We start from the raw sequence: 17,761 nt of genomic DNA on the forward strand, positions 1-17,761 counted from the left end.
GGTCACCTAGAACGCAAATATGGTATCCAGGCAAACGATCTGACATAAGGACCCAGGCCTCCTTACTCTCTTTGGGATACATTCAAGGGTTAGAGGCCACTCGAGACACCTTCTTAGGTGTCGGAAGGGGGAAACCCAAAGGTCAAAAAGGTCAGGACAGTTTTCCCCGCGGAGCCGCATCCCCCAGGAGACCCAGGCCCGCTCAGGGGCGGGGACGAGGCTGGGTCCCAAGCTTTTGAGTGGCCGCCTTCCCAGCCAATCGCCACGTCGCTCCGCCGCGCTGTGGTCCCGCCCCTCCCAGCGCGGCACTCACTTTTCCCACTTCGGCGTTGCCCATGGAGATGACTTTGATACGCAGGGACTTGCCAGGCTCCTTCCGCTTCGGTATGTTGGCCTCCATTGCTCTGGCTCTCTCGGGGCCACCCGCCTTGGTCTCTCCTTGTTCACCACGCTGGCCCGTCCCTCAGGCTTCCTCGTCCAATGGCGGAACTGCTGTTCTCGTCACCACCCCGGCTCCGCGGCTCGCCATCCCTGCCTCTGTCTGGCAGCGGGCGCAGGCGGCTGGGAGCGTAGGGAACAGGGTGAGGGAGGAGAGAGTCTCGCGATGCTAGAAAGGGGCAGCGTGACGTCATCGCCGGGCTCCGGAGACTAGGCTGTTCCCTGGGGTCGCGGGATTTAGTCCGGGCTGCGTCCCTCGGCAGGAAGGTGGCGTCGGCAGGTTGCTGAGTTTACTCTGCCGGGAGGGCACTAACTTGTGTTCAGGGGGCGACAGGACATAGACATTTGTTAGGTTCGCTGCCGAGTGGTAGAAATTTATTGGCTATTCAGGACAGATCCTCGGACTGGAAGTAGCTGGAATTACGGGTTAGTTCAAGGGCCAGTGGCGCTAAATATTCGAAGTAGACCACGGTCCGTTTTGGGGTACTTTTTGTGTATGCTTCAGTACCCATGGACCCATCCACTGACCCCTCTTCCAATATTATGTTTCCCTTCGGGCTTCCTGAGAGGACTTTCTCCTGAGATCTGGAACCAGGGAAGTGGGGAAGTCGGGCTTTGGTTCTGGAAGAGGGCCATTAGGCAAGATCTGAATCTTGTACCTATCATTAAAAAAAAAGGTTCTCCATTTGGAGTCAAGACAGGTTTCAGTTTAGTCCTTGATCTTATATTACGTAGTTCTCATCTGCAGGCGGAAAGCTCAGACTAGACGTTTCTTACACTCTTTTAGTTCTATCAAGGTGTGTCTGATTGTAGCTGTGTGCTCCGTTTACCTCCTTTCCCTGCGACTCATGCAAATTTAACCCCATCTTCTGTTCTCAACTTTCCTTTAGGTGATAATATAACAGTAGAATAATAATGAATTCTAAGATAACCACTTTTCTATTCTGATTCCAAGCGATGAGAAGAAAAGCATCTTCTAGAATAGAAATCAGTCTGAGAGGAACTGTAGTTTTTTGAGTCAATATCTGTAGTTACAGAAGATAAATAGAACTTGGCAAATGATTATGTAGTACCCTGAAAAAGAATGGCTGCCAATTTCCCAGTAAATTACGAGGGCAAAGGCAGCATTGTTTCTGTTCTCACATAGCTTTAAACATCATTAATACATTGCAGGAAGATAGTGACTAGAGGTTCAAAATTTTGTAACAGTTATTTTAAATTAGATTTTCAAGCATTTTAATTTTAAAATTTAATTTTAAAACAGTAAATGCTTTTTAAGAAAAAAGCTTATTTTGGATTGTTTTCATAATCAACAAGTAATATAACTTAGTTCAATGAAGCTTCTAAAATTCTTTACGAATATGAAATATAAGTCCTGGTTAGCATTTTGATAGTTTAAAGCTTAAAAGAATTGGATTTATACTGATTTTCCAGATGGTAATATCTCAGTGTGATTTAATAAATCAATAAACGTCTGTTTCTTTGATAGTTCACCTCTGACCCTGTAATAGAACTGGTATTGTAGAAGAGTAATTGCAAAATGTCAGATCTTCAACTATTAAAGACCGGTTAGGTATAATACTATTGAGCATAAGAGCAGTAAAATGTGCTGAAGATTAAAATTTATTACCATTTTTTCATACTGATGTTTTCAAGGTTTGAATATGTACAGCCATATTGTTTACTAGGTGTGTTAAATTAGTTTGAAATTGAAAAAGCTAGAAAGTTAGTTAGCTTTCTCTCCCAGTCTAAGATAAAAAGAAGAAAGAGAAGCATGAATTAGCTACGTATGGAGCTGGAAGATATGGTATGGGGGTTAGGAATGTGAGCTCTGGAGTCAGCCGTATTATACATTAAGTTGGCATGACATGGGCATGGAGTGGTGGAAAGGGTTACAGGAGATAATGTACATGAAATACATGGTAATCCCCAATAAACAACAGCCATGTGCTTTCATTTACTCATGTTTTTTTATTTTTATGTATTAAGAAAGATTCTACATATTTATTATTTAAAATAAATTATGAAATATGTTGGACATACTTAAAGATATTAAGAATAATGTGATGAATATCTGTGTATCCACCACTTAACCTTAACAAATAAAACATCAGCAATATTGTGTGTATTCTTCCCCAAGTGTACATCCCTCTTCCCACTCTACAAAGCATTGCAACTATTTGAGTTGGTGCTTTTAATTTCCACCCATTTAAAAGTTGTTTTACTACATATGTATATACACCTCAAAATATAGTATTGTACTGCATCTTTTAGAAATCTTTATTTTGAAATAATTTCAAAAATTTCAAGAATAGCAGGGGGAAATAAAACCTTGTATACCACTTATCCAGATTCATTGTTAATATTTTGCTCATTTACTATATCAATTGTGCTCACTATCTATGTATACACAAATATACACACATTTTTCCCTAAGTCATTTGAGAGTAATTTGCAGACATCTTTCTTTATTCATAAATACTCCAATGTTCATTTCCTAAGAACAAGGACATTCTCTTACATAGCAACAGTATATTTATCAAAATGAGGAAATGTAACATTGATACAACACTATTATCTAATCCTGTGGTTCTCAAACTGTGCACTGGGTGCCCCACAGCACCACAGTGAATTCATAGGGGATATCTGCGATATTTTAATTGTAAATTCTCAAGGCAAGAAAAACTATGCAAAACTACTCACTCGAGGTCATGTACAATTTTAACAATAGATGGCGCCATATTCCTTGGATATGTCATATATTTGGGAAGCTGGGTTTTCCGGTGTTTGTGATAAAAAGTACAGCGCAAAAATCAATGTAGCGCAGGAAATAAGTGTGGTTGTGTCCAATCTGATTCCAAGGTTTGAGAAGTTGTGCAGTGCACAGTAGCTGCATAAATCCCATTAGTAAGTAATTGTGGTTATTTAAGAATGAAATAAAAATATTTTTCTTTCAATTTATGTGTATTAGTTTTGCAAATGGCAACTAAATTGTTAGGGCATAAATATTTAATAAGTTGTTTGGAACTAGATTTTTTTTTGGCTGAGGAACCCCATGAAAAAATTATTGAGACACTAAGGGCACCTTGAACCAAGAACATTTGGGAAACTTTGATCTAACTCACAACCCTTATTCAAATTTCACCATTTATTCTAATAGTATTCTCTATAGCTATGTTCTTTACCCCTGGTCTGGAGCCTAGTCCAGCATCATTTAGTTGTCATAAACATCTTTTGTCTTTTTTTATCTGAAGTTATTTTTAGGATACCCCTCAATTTGTATGTAATCTAACATAACTGATTAGATTCAGTTATGTTTAGTGGAAATACCACAGGAACGACATTGTGTCCTTTTAAGGACATCATATCAGAAGATCGGTAACGTCAAGATATTCCATTTATTAATGATATAAACTTTAGTTAGTTTGTTAAGGTGTAAGGTAGTGTTCACTATGTAATTCACAGTAAAGTGACTTTTTTCCTTTGCAGTAAGTAATTTGTAAGGGGATACTTTGAGATTATATAACTATCCTTTCTTCATTGAACTTTCACCCACAAATTTTTATGATGATTCATGGCTGAAGAGATATTACTATGATGGGTGCAAAATGATCATTTTCTAACTCCACCTTTTGTCCTATATTTATTACTTGGTAGTCTACCATAAGGGAGAGCTTTCCTTTCTCATTCATTCATTTATTAACGTATATCAGGATGGACTCATTTATTCTTATTTTACTCCGTGAATATTCTGCTATTATTATTATTTATTTTAATGCTCAAGTTGGCTCTTATATTTTTTTGATATGTTTCCACCATTTTTTTAGCACTTCCTTGCTTTCTGGCACAATAATGAGCTCTGGTTCCCTAGGTCCTTTTAGTGGAGAATGGTATTTAGAAACCAAGACCTGGGTGCTACAGGTGCTCATTGATACTAGGGTGTCTTTGCTTTGGGCCCTTTCGGTTGACTGAACCAAAAAAAAAAAAAAAAAATACATATACATACATACATGAATCTATGCATAATATGTGGATAATAAATCCATATACTAAAATATAGTTCATACTGATATCCCCAATCCATTTTAGCACAGCAGGATTTGTTCTAGTCTTCCCCCTTTCAATATTTATTATTACCTTCTTCAACAATAGGAAACCTGGCTCTCATCTTCAGTATATTTACTCATTTACTCAATCCTACAATGCAGAGGAAGTAGTTTCAGAATTGCTAACCCATACCATGTCAAAAAACAGAAACACTGGGCTTCCCTGGTGGCACAGTGGTTGAGAATCTGCCTGCCAATGCAGGGGACACGGGTTCGAGCCCTGGTCTGGGAAGATCCCACATGCCGCAGAGCAACTAGGCCCGTGAGCCACAATTACTGAGCCTGCGCGTCTGGAGCCTGTGCTCCGCAACAAGAGAGGCCGCTTTAGTGAGAGGCCCGCGCACCACGATGAAAGAGTGGCCCCCGCTTGCCGCAACTAGAGAAAGCCCTCGCACAGAAACGAAGACCCAACACAGCCATAAATAAATAAATAAATAAATAAATAAAATTAAATTAAAAAAACACTTTGAGAAACAGTTCAATATTTGCTTATAGCTACTTTTGTCTTAAACTGACAAATATAGTTTGTCATATACTTTCATATAGTATAAGTATTATGTTCAAAAGTTAATTGGGTTAATCCTTTTTTCTCCTCTTTGGTGTCATTATGATTTTCATTTGAAATACAATTAAGGGACTTCCCTGGTGGTCCGGTGGTTAAGACTCCCGGCTTCCACCGCAGGGGGCACAGTTTTGATCCCTGGTGGGGGAACTAAGATCCCGCATGCTGTGCAGTATGGCCAAAAAAAAAAAAAAAAAAATACAATTAAGTTCATTTGTTAATGTTTGTACTTTATTTTAGTTTTTTCCCCTTCATTACTTTTGACTTTATTAAGTTTTTGAATATGTAAAACATTAACAGTTTCAAAAGTAGAATGATACAAATTGGTATACTTGGGTAAGTGTCACTTTCACCCTTTACCCCAATTCTCTTCACCTCTTCTCACCTACCTCCTTGGGCAACCAATCATATTAGACTCTAGTTTATTCCTTCTTGTGTTTCTTTTTGTAAAAAATAAGCAGTTACATATATATTTTCTTATTTCTCCTTATTTATTGCACAAAAGGTAACTCTGTGTGCGTATGTGTGTGTTCTTTTGAACTTTGCTTTTTTCACTTAACAATATATCCTGGAAAGCACCCCAGATTAGCTCACAAAAGTCATACTCATTTGTTTTTTACAGCTACATACTACAGTACTCCATTGTGTGGATATGCCATGGTTTTTTCAATCAAATATATTTATGAGCATTTATGTATTTTCATGTTGTTGTCAGTGTGTCTTCAGGGTAAATTTCTTAAAAAGTGGAATTACTGGGTCAAAGGTAAATGCATGTTTACTTTTGTTATACATTGCCAAATTCTGTAAGGTAAAATTTTGAGAATTTTTGCATCAGCGTTCTTAAGTAATATTGGAATTAAGTAATATTTGTTAATACAACAATAAATTAAGTTTTGTGCGAACTTTACCTGGTTTAAATATTAATGTTATACTTTCTTCATAAAAAAATTTGGAAGTTTTGTTTCATTTTCTATTCTCTGGAATAATTTGTGACAAAATGTATGCCTTTGCAATAGTAGAGAGAATGATGCAATCAGTGCTCTGTACTCATTTCCCAGCTTCAGCAACAGCAACATGTGGCCAATCTTGTTTCATCTATACCCACCTCCTTCCCCAGAGTATTTTGAGGCAAACATGTATAGCAATACATATCTTTGTATGTATCTTTAGACAGCAAAGCTCTTAATTACAAACATACCTACAATACCAGGGCACACCATGAAAAGCAGAATTCCAGGATGGCCTCCAAGATTCATGGCTACTAGTATCCATACGTCTTCTCCCAGTTCATTAATTAAACACTAATCTGAGTGTTGCCATAAAGGGATTTTGCAGATATAATCAAGGTCCCAAATCAGTTGTTTTTAAGATAGGGAGATTATCCTCCCTGGGCCAGACCTAGGATTCCTAAGGTAAGTTCTTAAATGGGACAGTACTTTTTCTGGCAAGAGATATTCAGAGTGTGAGAGAGATTCAACGTGAGGGAGGTTCTCTGTTGCTGGCTTTGAAGATGGAAGGGGCCACATAGCAAGGACCTTGGTGGACTCTCAGAGTTGAGAGCAACTCCCAGCCAACAGCAACAAGACAATGGGCACCTCAATCCTACAACCTCAAGAAAATGAATTCTGCCAAAAGCCTGCGTAAGACTGGCAGGAACTCCTGAGCTGCAGATGAGAACACAGCTATCTGATACCTTGATTGCAGCCTTGTGAGATTTCTGATCCAGAGAACCAGCTACCCTGTGCCGGGACTTCTGACCTACAGAACTGTGAGATATTAAGTGTCTGTTGTTTGAAGCTGTTGTTATACTGCAACAGAAAACTAATATACACACTGAATAGTTTTTATCTACAGATTCAGTTTCTTGAGAAGCTCTCTTTCCAGTTTGGCAGTGAAAGTCCCTGCAGATGAAGTCTTCCACTGCTAAGTATAAACTGAAAAAAAAATACAGAACAACTACCTGGGCATTCTGAAGAGTAATAATAATCAGGCAGATGATGGAGGGGAGTAAAAAACTTGGAGAAGCAACTGGCATAGGATGAGTTTCTCCTGAGCAATACAAGGACCTTGGAAGATACTGACTCTGATTAGCCCTTTCTGTCTTACATATTAGTGTACAGGATTTTAGTTCTGAGCAAGCACTGCAGCCTATCAAAGGACGTGAATATTATGCTGCCATATAGCCATCTACACACTCATCCTACTATCATCCCGAGGACTGTATGGCTGAAACAATATCTTCCATCTCATATGGGTTTTTTTTAAATAAAATTTACCATTTTAATCATTTTTAAGTGTAGTATTCAGTACATTCACATTGTTGTGCAGCCATTACTGCCATCCATCTCCAGATCTTTTCATCTTCCCAAACTGAAATTCTGTACCCATTAAACATTGATTTCCCCTCTTCCCTCCCCCTAGCTCCTGGCAACCACTATTCTACTTCTGTCTCTATGAATTTGGTTACTCTCAGCACCTAATATGAGTGGAATCACACAGTATTTGTCCTTCTGTGACTGGCTTATTTCACTTAGCATAGTGTGTTCAAGGTTGCCATACGATATTCTTATAATGGGACCACCATTCCTCCCCTTGAGAGGTGTTGTCGGGGGGAGGTCTATGTCTTCTCTCACTTGAATCTGGGTGGCCTTATGACTGTGTGTAAGTGATGTTATGACACTTTCAAAACTAGATAATAAAAAGTGTGATTTCTTTCTAGTTCTCTTGGAATGCTCACTTTTGAAATTCTAACTATGCAGAAGTCCCAGCAGTTCGTGGAGAGGCCCACACAGAGAGAACTGAGGCCCCCAACCCCCATCTACAGCCACAGCTGAGCTCCCATATGACAGCTGGCACCAATTTGCCAGCCATGGGATTGAGCCATCCTGAAAGTGCCAAACCAACGAAACAGGGATGCCAACAAGAAGTGGAATGTGGCAATAAGGAGTCTGTGGCAAGTGATAATCAGTGATATAGATACAGCTAGAAAACTGCCATTTACCCTACCAAGGAATTTGAACTCAAAGCAAAGTGAAGATTCCTTGGAAGACATCCTGGGGTACCAGGTGAATTACTAGAGGGAAAGAGCTCAAATGCCATCGTCCTCCCATTCTTTGAATGCCAAGTTCATTTGAAGCTCATGGACTTTGTATTTAGTTTCCCTCTGCCTAGCATGCTCTTCCCCAGATCTCCAGGTGCTCCAGCCATACTGGTCTGGTTACCAGGGAGTAGAGATTTTGGCACAAACAAGTGTTTCCATTTGCATAGCCAGTTGCAGTGAATGGCATCCAGTAGCCTGATAACAAGTTTAAGAAAGAAAAAAGGGAAGGGAATGACAAGAAATAGAATGAAAGAAGGAAATCTCTAGTGCTATGCCATAGGATTCTGCTTTTTACCCAGCTCTCTTTAACAGTTCAGGTAAAGATACCAGGGATGTTGGAAAAAGTTGTGGATAACCGTTAAAATGTAGGAACTATGCTGATTAAGATGGACAACAGAGAGAAGGTTTGAAGTGATCAGTCTGCTACTGACTAGTCATGCCTATTAGCAGCTTAATGCAACTTTAACATTTTGCAGTTAAAGTCCATCAAAATTACTTATGTTCACATTTCTATGGGGTTGAATCACTTTGTCAAAGGGTACGTATGTGTTCAGCTTTGGTAGGTGCTACCAAACAGTTTTCCAAAGTGGCTTCATCAATTTACACTCCCATCAGCAGGGAATGAGCATTCCAGTTGTTCCAAATTCTCATTGGCCCTCAACTTTGTCAGTCTTTTTCATTCTAGCCTTCCTTTATAGGCTTGTCGTAGTATCTAATGGTCGTTTTAATTTGCCTATGCCTGATGACTAATGAGATTGGGTGCCTTTTCATATGTTTATATTTTTCATATGTTCGTATGTTTATTTCCTCTTACATGAAGTGCTTGTTCAATTATCTCATACAATGTTTTATTGAGTTGTTTATTTTTTCTTATTGATTTGTAAGAATTCTTTATATGTTCTAGATATATATCTTTTATCGGGTATGTATTCTTTGCATAGGAATATTTATAGCAGTACTATTAGTCAAAAACTGGAAACAATGCTTTTGTCCCGCAGTGGCAGAATGGATAAATTCTTATGATGGAATACTATATTTTGCTATACAATATTACACAACTGCTATGACTTTCATAAATATATTGTTGAATTAAAGAAGCGAGACACAGAAGAGTATGCACTGGATGATTCCAATTACACAAAGTTCAAAAACAGATAAAATTAATTAGTGGTGTTAAGAGTCAGGATTCTGGTTATCTTTGGGCTTAGTGAATGAAAAGGGGTGTAAAGAGGGTATCTGGGTGCTGGTCACGTTCTATACCTTGATCTGGGTATGGTTACAAAAGTGTGTTCATGTTGTGAAAATTCACTGAGCAGCACACTAATGATTTGTGCACTTTTCTGTAGTATGTTACACTTCAGTACAAAAAGTTTACAAAAACGATTCCTACCTAATTTTCACAAGGGCTTAAGAGCTAAAAAAGCAGACATGGCCTGATGTTTTTCTCTGCTCAGAGTTTCTCGTGCTGTTCCTGTGATGGATCTTGGTGTCTATGGAAACCAGACAGAGACCGTGTGGTGGGGAAGCAGCACATGAGACAAAGGAACAGACACTCGGCAGGCGTCTTCTCCCCCCTGTATTTTCAGATCCCACTCAAGCCACAGCCATTCCCTGCTAAGGCCACTGTCCGCTTGTGACAACTGTGACCACTGCTTGTCATAACTTCCTGGGAATCCATCGCATAACTAGGTCCAGCTCACCCTCCCCATGATTAGTTTCTGTTTTACTCAACCCAGAAGGAAAGTTAGGCTAGCAGGGACTTGAATTAGAAAAAGCCTTCTCTGGATGGGCACATAACACCTCACTAGCTTTAAGCTTTATGTGGTAACCTCAGCTCTAAAGTGGAACCTTACTGAGGGCACAGCCTAAAAAGGCCTTCGAGTAGTGAGAGTGAATGTTCCCGAGTCTGTGCATTAATGCAAAAGCACTTTACCTAGAGCAGAGTTCTTCAGATCCTTGCTCAGAACTTATTAATTCTTGTTTTAAGCGTCATCATATCACCTTATTATCTGATTTTCTAGGTCTACAAAAAGACAGATTAAAAGTGGTTGGGCGGGTCTTCCCTGTTGGTCTAGTGGTCAAGACTCTGCACTTCCACCGCAGGGGGCACAGGTTAGATCCCTGGTCAGGGAACTAAGATCCCGCATGCTGCGGGATGGGTGAAAAAGTGGATGGGTGAAATTTGCCCCTAAGGGTGCACATATGTCTGGCTTTGCTAAGTTTGAGACTAATTATGGATACACCTAGATACAAATGTGTGCATGCAAGTGCATGTGTGGAAATCTATGTGTATACCAATGTGTTGGTTCTGTGAATGTGCGTGAGAGGGCATATGTAGATTTGCATCTTGTGCATCTGTCAGTTTGGTGTGTGTGTTTCGGGTGTATGATATGTGAGGACATTCATGCATGAGTTTGTCATTTCATGTGTTTATATGCGTACCTGTGATCAGATGTAAAATATGTAAATGAGAATTTACACCTATGGGAATCTGTATAAGAGAACATTTGTGGGGCTGCATAAAAGTTTTTATCTTTGATCTAAACTGTAAATTTGTATAATGGATTTATGCAGGGATAGTCCCAGGCAAAGTTTTCAAGTCATATGGTTGGACTATATGGAATTGCCATTTTTGTGGATTAAAAATGGTTAAATATTCAGTGATTTTTGTATGATTGAACCTAATGTGTGTATGCATGTACATGTGTATGTATACATACATAAATTCAACCTAGCATACCCTCTGTACCACATTAGTATTATTATCAGAGCCAAGAAGGAAATGACATCATGGGTGTGAGAAATGGGAAGAAATTTAACACAGATCTTGAAGGAAAGATAAGATATAGAAGGAATGATGCCTAACGCAACAGAAAGTTGCAATAGGGGAATAATGAGAAATGAGACAAAGTCCTTTACTCTGGGAAGCCTCCTCCACCACCTGTTTTTTACCCAACCACCCCAAGTTTGCCTCTGCCATAGGTTTCTACACTACTTGTGGACTTCCTCTATGATAACGTTTGTCACGCAGAACTGTAATTGTTGTTTTAAGTGGCTATCTTCCCCACTAGACAGCAAGTTTGCTGAAGGCAAGAACTGCGCCTCTGTAGTTCACCTATTTCCTAGCTCTAAAGCTTGGTACAGGATAGAAATTCAATTAGTATTTGTTGAAGAATTGGATGACTAAAAGCAAGATAGATACTCTGATAAAGCTGTGCACATGTAACTTTTGTTCTGTGCAACTGATAGACATTTTGGAGAAGGGATTAACATGCACAGAATACCATTTTAGAAATATTAATTTAGGAATAGTATAAAAAATAGACAGAAGTAGCTGTGGTGAGCAATCAGAAGCCCAGTAGTTACCCAGGTATGTAGTAATAAAAAAACCTAAACTATAGTGTCAATGGGAATGGATAGTAAAGGAGAGATGAAAGAAGTACAGAAGAAGACTCTCGGCTATTGCTAGGTGTGAGGGAAACAGAGAAAGAGCAGGAATGGGTGACCTCAAGTTTTAGAGCCTGAGTCACTGATAGAAATAAGGACGCCTAAGGGTAAACTGTGTAAACATTTGTGAGCTCTGTTTTGAACATGCTGAAGATTTTGGATTTGTTGGATATAAATTGAGGGTGACAAAAGAACATCCTAGAAAAGACCAACAGGCAGTTAAATATGTGACAAGAGTCCAGGCAGGAGGCGCAGGGGGTAGCTATTCAGTCAGTCCCTCAACAAATATTCGCTCAGTACTTACTATGTGCCAGTCAATGGTCCAGGCGCTGGGCATAGAGCAGTGAGTAAAACCAAGTTTCTACCAACTTTGATAATTCTGCCTGCAGATATTTTAAGCTATTCTCTGACTTATTTAAATATAGTAAGCTTAATTATAATCTGTATCTAAGATTTCTATATCTGAAGTCTTTGCTGGTCTGTTTCTACTGCCTGTTGTTTCTGCTGAACCTTGCTCATGTCTTATTTCCTCCCATGCTTGGTATCTTTGACTTTGGGTTGAAAAATTATTTGTAGGATTTCATTAAAATGAAATCTCCTGAGTATTTTTTAAAAATTAAAGTTTAAAGATGTCGGTTCTCCTTAGATTAATCTATAGAATCAATGCCATTACAAATACAATCCCAAAAGGAACCTGACAAGGTGATTCTAAATTTTATGTGGCTGAACAAAGGACCAATAATTGCTAAGACATTCCTGAAAAAAAAGAATAAGTTGGGGAAACCTGCCCTATCAAATGGCAAGACTTATATTAGACCCTCCAAGATGAAATATGGGGGACTTCCCTGGTGGCACAGTGGTTAAGAATCCGCCTGCCACTGTAGGGGACACGGGTTCGATCCCTGGTCCGGGAAGATCCCATATGCCGTGGAGCAACTAAGCCCGTGCGCCACAGCTACTGAGCTCTCGAGCCCGTGAGCCACAACTTCTGAACCTATGCACCGCAACTACTGAGCCCACGCACCACAACTACTGAAGCCCGTGAATCTAGAGCCCATGCTCTGCAACAAGAGAAACCAACACAATGAGAAGCCCGTGCACCGCAATGAAGAGTAGCCCCCGCTCGCCACAACTAGAGAAAGCCTGCGTGAAGCAATGAAGACCCAAACGCAGCCAAAAAAATAAATAAAATTTTTTTAAAAAGATGAAATATGAACTTATCATCTACATATTCAGATCATCCGTAATCATGCTCCACCTTGTCTGTCCTACTTCATTGGCCCCTGGTCCTCAGCATGAAATGTTCGTTCCAGTCTGTTTGATCTTCTCCTCATCTTCTAAATTTGGGCTATTGCCTCCCCTCTCTTTGCTCTTTCTGCTTTTCTTGCTTTTAATTCTCAAATTCCACCTTTCTACCAACCCTGGCCAGCCGTCCTCAAATAGTGCCTCCAAAATCTTCTTTTTTGTTCTTATCCAGCTCATATAAATTTCTTTCTTCCAAACGCTCATGGTCCTTATTATTTCTGTCATTTACTTCTCTATTTTATCATACATAGCATTGAAAAAGAGAGGAGAGAAGGGAGAAGAGAAGCTAGAAATGGGTATTCAGAATTGGCCATATGTCGGCCTGCAATACCTCATCAGGAGGTAGCCGGTCTCCTTGAGCACGTATCCAAGATCTGACAGAAAGCCTGCCAAGCGTCATTAAACTCTCACCAGCTGATTTGTGTGGGAAATGTCATACAGCCTGATAAAACCTTACAGGATGAACTGGCAACCCTGACACTGTTGCTGGTACACCAGAGCTGTTTTCACCTCTCTTCATCTGGTTACAGGTTTGATCATGAAAACAAAGACTAAAAGATCAGTAACAAGCTATTTGTCCATCGGGAAGGGTTTGGGTTCTATTATGGTACAACCACAGGCAGCTAGTGAAAAGAATGAGGCAGCTCTGTATCAGTGATAGATAAGGAAAAGAGATAGATAAGGAAAAAGCAAGGTGCAGACCAATGTCACCACCCGTAATGAGTGGGTTTCTTATTTGTTTGGTTTAAGAGATATGGGGATATATGTATATGTATAGCTGATTCACTTTGTTATAAAGCAGAAACTAACACACCATTGTAAAGCAATTATACTCTAATAAAGATGTTAAACAAACAAAAAAAAAAGAATGTGCATTCTCCTGGTTTTGAACATGCAGAGAGACTGGTAATTGTCGGTCCCTGAGGAGAGGGATGAGGGCTGGGAGATAAGAGTGGGGGACTTTCCACTGAATACCTTTCACTGAATACATTTTGTACCATGCATAGCTATTAACTATTCAAAAAGTAAGTGTTTAAGAGAAAATAATAAGGAGCATAATATTAGAAACAAACAGCAAATTAAAGAGTGCCAAAGAGCAGAATTTGGATTTTTTTTTTTTTTTTGGCTGCATCTTATGAGGCCAAAAGGAATGCTAGCAAGGGACAGCACACTTCTCATTAAGATGAAAACGAATGTGTTTCAGGGCAGACCTTCTAACCCAGCCAGAAAGATTCTCAACTAAATGTGAAGCAGAGGAAGCACAGAGCCAAGCTATACAGCTGCAAAATTAAATACCTCTGAAAAGATACTGGCATCAGAATTACAAAAGGAAGAGAATGGATTGCTTAGCACTGGCTATTTGGTTCCAGAAAGAGAACAAAATTAATAATCACACTAAACTGAGGAAGCCAAACACCCCCTCCCCCCTCTGTGTAATTGCAAACCAGGCACTAATTTTTAAACTGCTTTCTGCTGGAAGGGGAGAGGAGGTCTGTGACAGTTGAAAGCTTCTGCCCAGCTCCACTGTGGAGACCAGATCCTGGGATCCACACCTGCTGTGGCACTTGCTATCAAGCAGGCTTTGGAAATGCTGCTTCAGGCGAATGGCTGCCAGAAATCCAAGACATTTATAGAAAGGGCAAGATCAAGGATCTGAGAAAAGTACTTGAGTCATGGTCAACACATGCCAACTCACTGGTATAGGAGTGAAAAGCCTTGGAGGCAGAGAAATGCCACCAACCAAGTGACAATTTCCAGAGTCCCCTCCTGAGAAGGTGTTCATGAGATCAAAAAAGAAACACTGTTGGGGACTTCCCTGGTGGCTCAGTGGTTAAGAATCCACCTGCCAATGCAGGGGACACGGGTTCGAGCCCTGGTCCGGGATGATCCCACATGCCACGGAGCAACTAAGCCCGTGCGCCACAACTACTGTAGCCCGCGCGCCTAGAGCCCGTGCTCCACAACAAGAGAAGCCACCGCAATGCGAAGCCCGCGCACCACAAGGAAGAGTAGCCCCCGCTCACCGCAACTAGAGAAAGCCCCACGCACAGCAACGAAGACCCAACGCAGCCAAAAATAAATAAATAAGTTTATAAAAAAGAAAAACACTGTTACTTTGGTGTGAAGCTTCTTTACTCTCTAAAGAAAGTACAGCAGAAGGGATGGATAATTCGGGGGATTAAAATGTCAAATTCACCGTGGAGCAACTGGAATTCTCATACATTGTTGGTGGGAGTTTGGGAAAATCTTACAGTTTTTCATAAATCTAAATGCATATATACCCTGGGACCCAGCAATTCTACTCCCAGGAAATTGTCCAAGGAAACTGAGATTATGTGTCCACAAAGAGTTTGTACAAGAACGTCCCTAGCAACATCATTAAAAATAGTCAAAAATTGGAAACAGCCCAGGTTCCATCAGTAGGAGAATAGATGAACAAATTATGATATATTCAGTTAACTGAATACTACTCAACAATAAAAAGGGACAAATTACTCATACATGCAACAGTGTGGATGAATCAAAATATTTTGTCCTGTGAAAGAAGCCATACACATGACTAAATACTGTATGATTTCATTTGTATGTCATACTAAAAAGGACAAAACTAATTTATGGTGGAAAAAAATTAGAATAATGATTGACTCTGTGGGGAGGGGATGGGCATTGACAGGGAAGGGGCATGAGGGAATTTTCTGGGATGATGTAATGTTAATACCTTGAAAGAAGTTTTAGTACATAGATGTCTGTGTTTGTCAAAACTGAGCAAAGGTACAGTTAAGATCTGTGCCTTTCACTGTATGTAAATTTTACCTCATAAGAAAAGAAAACCTGTGAACAAATATTGAACTTTAGTTAATGATATGAATTCTGAAATACTTAAGGGGATGTGTACTGATGTAGGCAATTTAACTTGAAGTGCATCAGGACAATCTAGGTGGACTGATGGATGGGTAGATGGGCAGGTATGTGATAAGGCAAGAGAAGTGTTAATGGTAGAGTCTATACAAGTGCTCATTATAAAGTTCTTTCAACTTTTTTTGTATACTTGAAACTTTTTATTATAAAATGTTGGAAAAAATTAAAATCCAAATCTGCAAACTTTAACTGAGAAATATGAAATAAAAGAATGCATGGGGACTTCCCTGGCAGTCCAGTGGTTAAGACTCCCTGCTTCCAAGCTGGGGGCGTGGGTTTGATCCCTTGTTGGGGAACTAAGATCCCACATGCCGCACGGTGCAAGGAAATAAATAAATAAAATAAATAAAAAAAAAGAAGAATGCATGGAAGACAACTGTTTTTTAAAAATGTCAAATTCATAACCAGCAAGAGAAGGAAATAGATCTACTGATGTGTTCATGCTAAAGTGGGCTATTCACAGGGCTCAACTGAACAAGGTCTGGAGGATCAGGGGCACTTGAATCAAGATGATGTAAGAATGATTGTGAACTAAAAATATGTAGTAAAAACACATCACAACCGCAAGGGTCCTATTGAATTCTCATAATTGGTGAATTATTCAGGGCTGGAGAAGAGAAAAAGAAACCAGGATGGCTCTTAGAAAATGAGAACAGATGGAGGAATTAAGGTCTGGAGCAGCAAAGGAAGTGGAATAGCTGGGCCTCTGCCCCTTGAGCCAGATCTCTGGCCAGTGAGTCTCAGTGCATGAAGGTCAGTGGTCCTCCAACCCCAGTCAAGGAGCTCTGCAAGCCGTCTGGGCTCAGATTGAAGACTTCACAGCCTGATTTGCTTGCAGTGTGGTACAATGTGTCACAAGCTGTATCACTGTGAATACTTGGTCACCCATCCCTTGGCATTTTTAGACCCTAATGTATTGACCATGTTTGGGACTTGGGCAGATGGAGGATGGTCCCATATTTGTTTGAGTTTTGGCAAAGAGGAACAGCTAGTGGGAACCTGCAGTCTTGCAATTTTTACCCAGTGAATATATCCTCTTGCATATTACAGTGCAACTTCTCCTAGAGAAATTCCCCATTCCCCAAGCCTAAGGAATTCAAGCAGAAACTGTGAATAATTAAGAATCTGGCAGCCGCTCTAGAGGCCTTCATTAAGAATTACACTCCCCCAACAGTGGGTAGGAATGTAAATATAAAAGAAGGAAGGATGGTCTAAGTTGATATGTATCACTCTTTTTGGAGAGTCACAAATGTTTAATTAGGGAGAGAGAAAAAGAGTTGAGAGTGGGGAGAGAGAGACATGAAGATCAAGAGGAATGAAGGAGAAGGAGATTTATATGACATATGATAAGTTATGAATAGGTCTTTATTAATAGTCTTTGAAGGACACAAAAAGAGATTGCAATTTCTTTTCAATACTTTTTGTTGCTGGACTCTTGATTTGACTGTGACACCTGCAGAGATGGAGGAGCATGAGCTCAGGCTTACCTTTGGGTGACACCAGGCTCCACCCTTCTTAGAAGCAGTGGGGAGTATAGGTAACAGACAGTATTTTATACTTTACAAATATTTGTTGTGGAATAAATAAATAAATGAATTAATGAAAAATTGCAGATAGCAAAGAGGAGAGATGCAATCTAAGAGGAACAGGCAGTGAACTGAAGGAGAGGTGAGGTTATTACATGGCAGTAGAGCAGTAAATAGGCAAATGGGGTCATTATTCTTGGAGGATGAGAAAATAGAAGAGGATTGAAATAGAAAATAGAGGCAATTGTGTGGCTTAGAAAAGCTAAGTCCAGAAGTAAGGAACTGGACATGGCTTTATTCAGAGTCCAGAGAGAATATTACCAAGATTCTTGCTGAAGGCATAGTTCCACGTTGGACA

General features: G+C 39.9%; 1 protein-coding gene across 4 annotated transcripts in view; it reads right to left on the minus strand.

Annotated features, from left to right (window-relative positions):
• The window catches only part of DNAJC27 (DnaJ heat shock protein family (Hsp40) member C27), a 58,290-nt gene extending 57,718 nt beyond the window's left edge, over positions 1 to 572 (minus strand). For all 4 annotated transcript variants that reach the window (XR_009703842.1, XM_061211359.1, XM_061211358.1 and 1 more), the window contains exon 1: positions 314 to 572. Coding sequence is in view for 3 of the 4 variants with exons in the window: in XM_061211359.1 (XP_061067342.1) it covers positions 314 to 400 (87 nt within the window). In the remaining variant the exon portion in view is untranslated. The remainder of the gene's footprint in view (positions 1 to 313) is intronic.
• Positions 573 to 17,761: the final 17,189 nt, after the last annotated feature.

This window comes from Eubalaena glacialis, chromosome 14 (assembly GCF_028564815.1).
Source record: "Eubalaena glacialis isolate mEubGla1 chromosome 14, mEubGla1.1.hap2.+ XY, whole genome shotgun sequence".
Taxonomy (NCBI): domain Eukaryota; kingdom Metazoa; phylum Chordata; class Mammalia; order Artiodactyla; family Balaenidae; genus Eubalaena; species Eubalaena glacialis.